This window comes from Trematomus bernacchii, unplaced genomic scaffold (assembly GCF_902827165.1).
Source record: "Trematomus bernacchii unplaced genomic scaffold, fTreBer1.1, whole genome shotgun sequence".
Taxonomy (NCBI): Eukaryota; Metazoa; Chordata; class Actinopteri; order Perciformes; family Nototheniidae; genus Trematomus; species Trematomus bernacchii.
Window position 1 is genome coordinate 14,643,310 of NW_022987648.1, and position 11,086 is coordinate 14,654,395.

Consider the following 11,086-nt stretch of genomic DNA (forward strand, 5'->3'; position numbering starts at 1 on the left):
TAGTCAAAATCAGCAAATTTGCCGAGCTCCGCTACGGGAGCGATGAGAAGTGAGGCACTGCCTCACGTAAGCCCACAGTAACTTGCTGGAGCACGGGCACTAATTTAGCGCGGCCACTTATTTTGTGAGCGCGCTCAAGCCATTTACCGTGGGGTGAGGTGAGGCACAGATGAGATCTGCCTCACTTCAGAATGCGTCACCCCACAGAAACTGGCTGGAAAGCGGGCCCTAAGCGCATGCCTGTTCCCATCTCACTGTAGGTCACCAATGTAATGTTTGTAGATCCCTTTATTACATTTATCCTCGCCATCCATAGTCTCTAAATAACTTATTTCACGTATATATGATATTTAGGCTCGCTGGTCTCATCGTACAACGGCAATGAAAAAAGCACCAGGAGAGGCAGCCATAACCTCTGCCGCACTGAAGGGGGCGCACGTGAGCCCACAGGTTCTTGTTGCTACTGTTATTCTACCGCAAACAACAAACTAGACTTTTGAAACTACAGGAAGATAAGGAGGACTTTTACAAAACAGTAATAGAGATTGTTGTCCAGAAGGATAGCATGGACTTATATTCATCTTCAAGTCAAGGTAAGACCACAACTGTAATGAAAATGGGATCTTACTTAGAAAGAACAATCCAATATTTAGATTTTGGGTATCCTTTTGTTGATCGGTCTGTTTAAAATTAATCATAGCATCAGACTAAAAAAGCTTTTGAAAATAACAGAATATTTCGATTAAGGTCAAAATCGGCTATAATATTTGTAAATCTGCCTTACCAGCCATGAACCTCACCGCACGTCACTGCTCTATTAAAAAATGTACTCTACGCAAACTTAAAACTCAAAGTCTGTAAAGTTTCTGTTGTTACACACACACACACACACACACACACACACACACACACACACACACACACACACACACACACACACACACACACACACACACACACACACACACACACACACACACACACACACACACACACACACACACACACACACACACGCACATACACGCACATACACGCACATACACTGCTTTGTAGACATGGCCACAATTCCTTGGTTAGCTATATTGCACTATTCTCATTGCCCACAGCTAGTTCTTGTAGACGTCCATCTCCACTGCGGTCACTCTTTGTTTCCCCCTAGTTACTCTGATCGCTGTCTTAGCACTTAAATTAAAAAGGTTTTCATGGTTGTAAATTCACAGAGTTATGAGTTAAAAAAAGGACAAGTATGGTATGCTTGACACGGCTGATTGACAGTCAACTTTCTGGGTCTAGGCAAGGGATCTTAAAAAAGAAGGAGGCACCGTTTAATCAGCATAAAACAAACTTTTGGAGTCACTCGGAAGCCACAGCAGATTTCTGTTGATTCGGCTTCCAGTGCGGCAGTAGTTTCCTGAAGAATGTTGATGCGTCGTACATTATTCCCTCTTCTTAAAATTCCTTGGTTTTAGTTTCCTTTGTGCCTTTGTTGCCTAGTCGTGTTTTATTACTAAATCCTCTGGACTGGACGCTCCATCATCACTGAGGATCTCAGAGTTGATGAATGTCCCAGCCAGTGACGCACCCAGGGACTGCCTGACGGGCGTTATCTCTGAGAGAATTATGTTATCATGGTTGCTCACCAGCGTGTCTTTGTCCATGATCTCGTCGCTATGCTTGGACACAACGGCATCCAGGAAGTCATACTTATGTGACCACATACCACTTTCGAATAGGTACTTCGTCATGTAAGAAAAGGCAACATTTGCCAGGAAGGAGGCCAGCATAGACATTGTCTTGAAGGGAAACCTCTGCTGGACGAAGTACTCTACGTCCCCAGTGACGTGGTGGATCTTCTCCTGGGTCACCCAACCGGGGTAGTAGATGAACGGAGGCAGTTTGAGGTAGGGCTCCCCTCCACCAATACGCAGCAGAAGACCAAAGACATAGCCAGCCACAGAGCCATAGGTATTGGTGCCTTTGACAAATAACACACTGAGAAGTTGGGGAAAGATGATGATGTAGACCAAGTCGGAGCTCAGGTACCACAGGCCGTACACTGATCCTGTTAACAAGGCCATAGCAGTGGCAAGAGCACCGAATACAAAGATGGTGCAGCGCATCACCCAAACAATCTCAGTATCTGAGGCCTGGAGCAGAGCAGATAGAGAGAAGAAAGGAAAACATAGAATAAAGACAAGAAAAGATTGAGAATTAAAGGTAAATAAATGTCAGATTATAACAAGACTGCAGATAAGATAGCAGGTGTAATGATAGCCGTCTTAGCTTAGGGTGTTAGCATGCTAACATTTGCTAATTAGAATTAAACACAAGCTCAGACTGAAAGGAATTCGTTTTTGCAAGCATTTCGTAACAATTTGAACTGATGATGGTCCTAGAAAAAAGGTCAGAGCATCACCAGGTTTGTAAAAAATTATCCAGACGAAGACAATAATGTTTGTATCCAGTGAAGCAATCTGTGCAGAAGTTAACCGGAGATTTCCACCTGCTGTTGGGTTAATAGAAGTCAGGGGATCACTAAAGTCATCAGGACTTTTGGTTCTCCTGGGACTGTCAGTGTTTGGTCAAAGGGATATATTTCATGTCATCAGTGGTTTATAGAATATAATTACCACTGTCATTTTAGAATAATATAACTTCCCACTCCTTTTGTGTCTCTGTTTTGCATGTTCATCAGTAACAACCATCTCACACATTTGCAAACCACTGGGATGAGATTGGAATTGATGTATCGATGATTTGACTGATGTTTGCAACAACTCATTTAAACTGCGCAGATATTTGTTTGTGTTATTGTTGGCACTCTTACCGATTGCCGAAAAGCGAGCTGATAGATGTTCCTGGCGAACATGGAGCTGGCGGAGAGAATGGAAGAGTCTGCTGACGACATGACCGCAGCCGACACTGCTCCCAGACCAAAGAAGGAAATGTAGGACGGGCAGAGATGCTGAAGCACTATGGGAAGGATCATGTCCGATTGATCCATATCCTTCGGAGGGAGGGCTCCATAAGAAGTCTGGTTCCAGTCTGGGGTAAAAAATGGGATACAAATGTAAAGAATTCAGTAATATTCAAAGCAGATCAAGATTATCTTTGTGCCAAATGGGAAACAAATGCCAGAATTAAGTAAACAAACAAACAAAAAACACTAAGCGGCATCTAGTGTGAGGCAAGGTCCCAACATAACGTGGAGGAGGCTGTACTGAGGGTGCACTCCTGTGATGAGGGAGCGTGTGGCGCAGTGGATAGAGCCTTGGTCTGGGGGATCAGATGGTCACAGGTTCAAACCCCACTGCAGTCAGCATGTCGTTGTGTCCCTGGGAGAGACACTTCACCCCAAATTGCTCCTGTGGGGATTGTCCACAGTATTGAGTATGTAAGTCACTTTGGATAAAAGCATCTAACAAGTAACATGTAATGAGATTTCAAACATCATGGTTTTAGCCAGTTTGGGAAATTTAAAGTGGACAGATTATAACTACATTATAATTTTTGTACTGATCCTGTGGTTTTTCAGACAAAAGGTTAAACTTTGAGACCATATTAAAATACTCCCTGTCGATACACTTGTTTGAGCAGCTGAGAAACAAAGAGTCTGAAATAAAGCAAGGATTATTAATTGAATGCAGGGGTACAGTCAAAATAAAGCGAAAAAGCCCAAGTTAAAGAGAAATGCCAAAAATAATGGATACCCATTCAAATACAGTATGACACCCAAGCAATATTAACCATGGTTAATACACAGGTATATCCCTATTGGATCCTGTGTCATAACATGAAATATGACCCAGTATTTTAGAATACATAATGAAGCTGAAGTGTATTACATGTATACATGTAAATGTTATTGATTATCATAGAATGAACAATGATTCATGTGAGCTATAATCCATTTATTCCAATGAGACACTTACTGACCAACTACAGAAGCTTGTATATGCTGTATATAGACATATTATTTTCTAGGAAGGAAACCCTGAATACGGGAATCTTTAGGGGAATTTAAAAGGTAATATTTAACAAGAGTCTACAGCCATGCCAGCGGCACAGTGCTGCTATGACATACATGCTAACATCAGCATGCTAACATGCTCACAGTGTCTTTGCTAACATCCTGTGTTTAGCAGATACAGAACAGTGTTCACCATCTTAGTTTAGTTTAGCAAGCTAACATTTGCTGAAAAGCAGTGAGCCCAAATTACTCCTGAGGCTGATGGAAGTGTTATTAGTTTTGCAGGTATTTAGACATTAACAAAAGCAATAGGCAAACTAGAATATCAACATGGTGAGAACATGAATGTTTGCAACAAACGTAGGGCTTTTAATCTAATTGTGAGATATGTCAGTCAAAACAACAACTAATGTGCGCCTCATGGTGGTGCTTGAGGAAACTATGAATCTAGCAGGTCGGTCATTCCTGCCCTTCATATACAGTATATCCTCCTATCAGCCGGGCATCATATGTTATTTAAAGTGGACCTATCATGCTATATTTGAATAATATAGTGTAGGACCATACCTATATAAGGCATATTTATACTTTTTTTTTTTCAAAATACCAAACAGATCATGCATTTTAGCCATGCCTCATTTCGCTCTATTTGAAATGTTTTAGCTCTGTTTTTGCAAGGGCTGATTCTGTGAGAACAGCACCATCTACTGGCCTGGCATATGTACTACAGCGTCTCCAGCGCTTTCGAACGGCAATGGCCGTGGCTGTCTCCTCCTGATTTGAACACTGTCCTGACGTCAGGACAGTGTTCAAATCTGGATCAGTTTTTATCAGATCCGTTGCAGCCCCTTTTTTAGAGATTTGGGTATGGAGGAAAATAGAGAGGGTTGTGTTTTCTGACACTTGGTGAGTTCCCTGGAACACCGGGGACACATATTCATGTATAAAAGACGTACAAAAGTGCATTTTGCATGATAGGTCCCCTTTAAGTATGAAGTACAAATATTTTCATAAAACCCTTAAACCCTCTGAAAACCTTCTATCTTTCTGTCTCGTTTTTATCTTTCTCTTCGTCCTCCAGAGGTATACAATCTGTGTCTTCCTCCCTCTCCCCTGGATATTCACTAGCAGCGGTTGATTAGTGCCTGTTATACATGAAACAACTTCAGACGGACCAGATTAATTAGCTTCCCTTCAGATGTAATATTCACTAAATCGGCACGGTCTGATGACTCTCTCCTCAGCTGTTGTGACAGGATCCATCTGATGTTGTTTACCCTCCAGATACATGCATCTGCATTATGCTGGTGTGCAAACAACCCAGGAAACCGAAGCAGGGTTTTCTTTGATCAAAAATTCCTGTTTGAATAAAGGATCAGATTCCTAGATGTTTCAAAAGTGTTGTGATATTTATTTAACTGTTTAATCAATATCCTCATGTGTTTGTGTGTATGCACATCATTTAAAGGTAGGGTAGGAATGGAAAAACCAGCTTGAGTGCGCTAGAATTTGAAAGTACGCAGCCGAAAAAAATCTGCCCCTTCCTTCAGACTTCCTTACAGAGCCCCTCCTCCTCCAACACACACGAACGTGCACACGACCAATGAGGGCACGAGATAAGTTTGTGCACAGATGGAAGGCTGACAGGCAGGTAGGCCATCCAGTTATTTTAGCCGGGACGGCTAAATGATTGGTTGTGCTTTTTACAGCGCCACGACTTCCACAGATGAAATGTTTTAATGTATTTATTGTCAAAGCATTTAATATATTCATTGCTATCGGGATGTTAAGAGCATTCCATGGAATATAACAAAAAGTGTTTCTGAAGTGAATTACCTATCCCACCTTTAAGGGTGTGAGTATGATTTCAAGTGACATTGTATTTAGCTAGTTTTCTTGTCATTTGTAGGCATCGGGAAGTAAATAACATGCATTTGTAGCTATTTGATCAATAATGAATCAATACTTATCAACAATTCTACTTACAATTTAAAGGGGACCTATCATGCAAAATGCACTTTTGTACGTCTTTTATACATGAATATGTGTCCCCGGTGTTCCAGGGAACTCACCAAGTGTCAGAAAACACAACCCTCTCTATTTTCCTCCATACCCAAATCTCTAAAAAAGGGGCTGCAACGGATCTGATAAAAACTGATCCAGATTTGAACACTGTCCTGACGTTAGGACAGTGGCGCTACGGCTATTGGGCCAACTCCACCAATCAGGAGGAGACCGCCACGGCATTGCCGTTCGAAAGCGCTGGAGACGCTGTAGTACATATGCCAGGCCTCTAGATGGTGCTGTTGCTCACAGAATCAACCCTTGCAAAAACAGAGCTATAAATTGTCAAATTGAGCGAAATGAGGCATGGCTAAAATGCATGATCTGTTTGGTATTTTGAAAAAAAAAAAGTATAAATATGCCTTATATAGGTATGGTCCTACACTATATTATTCAAATATAGCATGATAGGTCCACTTTAAATACATTAATCTTTATTTATTTGTATTGTAGTATTTTAGCCAATAAGTTAGTATTAAAATATATATATTTAAAGATAATTAGAGAAAGGTGGCATAATTTAAGTCATTTCCATACAAAGAAACACAGCTTTTATTGATTACTGTTTCGGGTGCATGATATCAAATATGTGTGTGTTTGCGTGTGTGTATTTACCAGTGGAGGCCCCTATAGCTCCTATGAGGACAGAGGGGACGGCCATGACCAAGCAGCCGAAGGCGGCGATGAAGGAAAGGACCTGAGCGTAGGTAGCTGAAGAGGCAGAAAGAACCCGTTGAAAATAGACCTGCCAGGGAATCCCCCCCAACATCTAGAAACAGAAACACCATAATAAATACAAACACCAAAGCATCACAGTCACAAAGACCACCATAAGCACAGCTCTAACACACACATTTCTCAAGTCTGAAACTGTGCTACCAGTTATTCTAAAATATAATTTTATGTCTGCAATTATGTGAATGTCCTGTGACATACCTGCAACAATTAAACTCCTGTATACCTGCAACACTGATTATAACCGTGTATGCAATTTACTTCACAGTACTCTTTCTGTGGATGAATCTTCTAATGAAAAAATGGCTTACCAGCAAACAGAAGTTGTCCGCCCACAGCCATTTGTCTTTAGGGTCAATGTTCCCCAGCCAGGGTGACTGGTAGATTACTTCCTTGGCTGTGACAGTGATGTCGGACACGGCAGGATGGGAAAGGGCAAAAGGCACGCTGATCCACTAAAGGAGAAAAGGTCACAATGCAGATAAAATCATTGTTATATATATATATATTTTATAACACATCCTCACATCTGAACCACAGTCTGTTTGCCCTCCTCCCATCAGGGACACTGTATACAGGTCCTTCAGATCCCACACCAGTAGGCTCAGAAACAGCTTTTTCCACAACACCATAACCCTCCTGAACTCTCACAGTCAGAACCAGCCAACACACCCCTTTGAACGTCATGGGGCTCAAACCCACAGCACATCACACTCAGGGACATTGCACTCATTTACAATGTCTTTATTTACTATTTATAACTGCTGTATCTTCCATTTATTACATCTGTATTTATCTATATGTCTAAACCCTGCCCTTATATTAATTAATTGAAAAATAATGCGCTTCATTACTATTTGCACTTTCTGGTTGGATTCAAACTGGGTTTCGTTGTACTCTGTGCAATGACAATAAAGTTGAATCTAAAATAATCTAATATAATTTTGTGATATAAAACCTTTCAACATCAAAGTTGTACACTCTGAGATTGGATCCAAGCTTTGATAATTGTTCCAGAAATACCAATTTATACAAAGCAAACTGAAGAATAGTTTCTAGATGTGACACATGTCTGATATGAAGATTATGATCATTTTTTTGAACAATTAATAAACTTGCAATGCAAAATGTGTTATCAGATTACACAGGTAGATATGGATGCTTGATATCTTTAAGACGTTTTTGGAGAGAAAATGGTCAACAACAACAAAGATTTGAATTAAATATTGGTTAATGAAAACGTACATATTTTGGGTGAAAAAATACAGGACGGGTAATGGTATTGGACCTCAGTCTATATAAAGGATAAATCCTATTAGGGTCTATCCAAAGTTGGAGGTGGCAGATTCCTTGTCCCCTCTAGAGTCACTGGCTACGGAGATGTTGACAGTGAAACTCACCAAGCCTATAAAGATACAGAAGAGCTGGACCACATCTGTGTATGCAACAGAGTAGAGTCCTCCAACAAGCGTGTAGAAGATAGCAATGAGGGCTGAGATCACCACCGCCATGTTGATGTTTATGTCCACGATCACGCTCAGAGTAGCACCTGCAGGAAAGTACATTAATGAGTTAACATTTATATTTTGAACACAGAGGTTTTTTTAATTACATATACGTTTTAGGATCCAGAATTCACCCACCCAGGGCAGATAAAATGGCCGCAGACCAGAAGATTTCCCCCATGAGTGCCGGGATGAAGAGCAAGCCGCCCATCCTTTTCCCATATATCTGCTGGAAGGGATCCAGCATGGTGACGTAACCACGGGAACGCATGGGCTTGGCAAAGAAAAGGCCACCTGAACGATGTCAGACAGAAGAATCTGTATAAGTGTATATTATTTTTATAAACAAGATACTGTATTTCTTACCAGTGTTGTATTGCTTTACAACATCATACTATTGTATACTGTTACTGCTAAAGCACAATTCTGTAGTATTTAAAAACAGCAGAGACCTGAAAGCTGTTTCAATAGATGAATCTAACGCATTAAGTATACACTTATTAACAAATGAATGTTATCAACCTGTGCTATTACAGTTTTAGGTCTTCAATGTATTGCCATACAACGATGGTGGGAAGTGACAAAAACAAAAGCAGACATTATGTAACTGTTATAGATCACCCATCTACCGACATGCCACAATACTGTGGAGTTAATGGACAAAATCAATGGCTACCTTGAAAGCAGAATAGTTAATTATATATATATATATATATATATTTTTTTTAAAGAAAGGTCTTAAAAGTAGACATTGTTTCTTACCTACTACGAGGCTGAGAGCGTAACCAAAGGGTGCCTGTGCCCATGCCAGTCCGAAGCCTGGCAGGTAGACATACTCTGCTGTCCCATTGATGTAGCCCCCACCCACCCAAGTGGCTGAAACCAAGAGAGAGAGAAAAACATTTAAGTACTTTATTGTATGTTCCATAAAATGATTCTAACAAAAAAAAATCATTCATGTTGCGGTTGTCTAGTATGGAAGGAGCGGGATTAAAATGAAATGTAGTTTGCAATTGAGATTATAATTTGGCATATATCAGATTGACTGAATCCATCTGCTTTTTGGAAAACAGGTTTATTTGGATGTAAATCTAAAGGACCCGAGACCTCCCTAGGTGACATTTGGACTTACAACACAAAACTAAAATGTTTCAGTCGTTAGTTGCGTCATCTGTAAGTGTTTAGCAATCTAATAAATGTAATGCTGAAAGTAGTGGCAATACATCACATGTGTGGCTGCAGTGCTGTCCGTGCGTAAAAGACGAAGTTGGTGAAATTCATCGTCTTTCTCTGACTTCATGTAACGTCTAAGTGTAACAGCATGAGCCAAATGTTCATGTTGAACACTTAACAGCACATTAACATAACAATACTTCCCGTAGTTATTAACCAACTCACCAGTCATTGTGAATCCACCAACGAACAATCCGATGTCCCTTCCCCCGACCATGATCCTCTCGCTGCGGTCTCCACCCTCGGCTCCACCGGAGCTCTTGTTCTTCCACGCGGCCCAGATCCCCACGAACAGAATCATTAGATAGAAGATCACGATGGCCACGAGACCCTCGGCGTGGAAGGCCATCTTTCTTTCGTACGCTTCCTCCCGCCGAGATCAGGTGCTTCTGCGCGCGGAGGACTGGAATCTCATGGAGATAACTTTGAAATGAAAAGAAGAAATAAACACATGTTAAATCACACTAATAGATCAGACAGTCTGCAGTGATTCCGTGCGAAGGTGGAGATGACTATTCCATTTGAAAAAGGAACTCTTACATTTATATTTAACTTCTAAACACTACTATCCAAACACTGCATTTGAGGAAACATGATTTAATTGTACTAATTTGAAGGTGGTCATATGTTAAACTCAGTTTCATGTTTTTTGTGCACCGATCAACTTCACCCTCACTGCAGATGTGCACCAAAGTAACATAGACGTTCATAAATGTAAGTTATTGTGGAGGTTTTTTTCCCAGTTAAATCAGGTGAAAACGAGAGAAAATTCTAATTCCAATTTACATACTATATTTCTAAGGTTGAAAACGCATACATTTTTCAAGTTAAGTTTTTGTTACTTAACCTCCACTTAATGTTATCAAATTAGGCTCTTCGAGTCCCTGCATCCAATAGGTCTAACCAAAAATAAGCACAGCAGCCAATTACGTTATTAGAAAACATTTGTTACTATGTTCTAGGTTAAATACTGTGATCATAAAATATAATGTTTTAAATTATAGTGACCTTACCTTGTTCAACTGACGCACAAAGCAGATTAAGAAGAACAACCGGCACTCCAGCATGTGTCAAATCAAGATATGAAACAGAAAAATCCCAAACTACCAAATATTTGTATTATAATCGACATCAGACAGTTGAAGACGTTTTACGCACGCCTCGCTCTCTCTTTAATTACAGACATGGCGTACTCCAATTACTGTGCCAGGTTACTAACACAATTTCGTGCATTTCAATAAATTCTTAAAAATATTTTAGGCTATTCTGTATTAAGATGATAAAAAACTGGACAGATATGGTTTTGTTTCGTGCGTAAAAGTTCAATAATGCTTCCCAAACGTTACACACAGAAACAACTGCGCAGCCTTAACGATAGGATACGTAAAACAAACGCATAAGGGTTTTGTGTCCGATCTGCTGCATCACTAGAATCAAACCTGTGGTTTCAGCTCCCCGTTGCGCTGACACCAGGGTTCCAGGAGGCCAGTATTGCATTATTGATCTCTCTTTCAATCAACGTGTGTCACTATAGTCAAATGCAGTAACAATCAGCCAACATACACAAGACATAGAA

The 11,086-nt window shown here is 40.5% G+C and overlaps 1 protein-coding gene across 1 annotated transcript; it reads right to left on the bottom strand.

The window, feature by feature from the left end:
• Nucleotides 1–1,493: 1,493 nt before the first annotated feature.
• On the bottom strand, nucleotides 1,494–9,859 carry LOC117485834 (high-affinity choline transporter 1-like). The gene is made up of 8 exons (XM_034134543.1): nucleotides 9,676–9,859; nucleotides 9,040–9,153; nucleotides 8,416–8,571; nucleotides 8,173–8,321; nucleotides 7,084–7,227; nucleotides 6,653–6,806; nucleotides 2,831–3,048; nucleotides 1,494–2,150 (listed from the first exon to the last, which is right to left on the bottom strand). Exons 1-8 carry the CDS (start codon nucleotides 9,857–9,859, stop codon nucleotides 1,494–1,496), a joined length of 1,776 nt encoding a protein of 591 aa, XP_033990434.1.
• Between the last annotated feature and the right edge of the window lie 1,227 nt (nucleotides 9,860–11,086).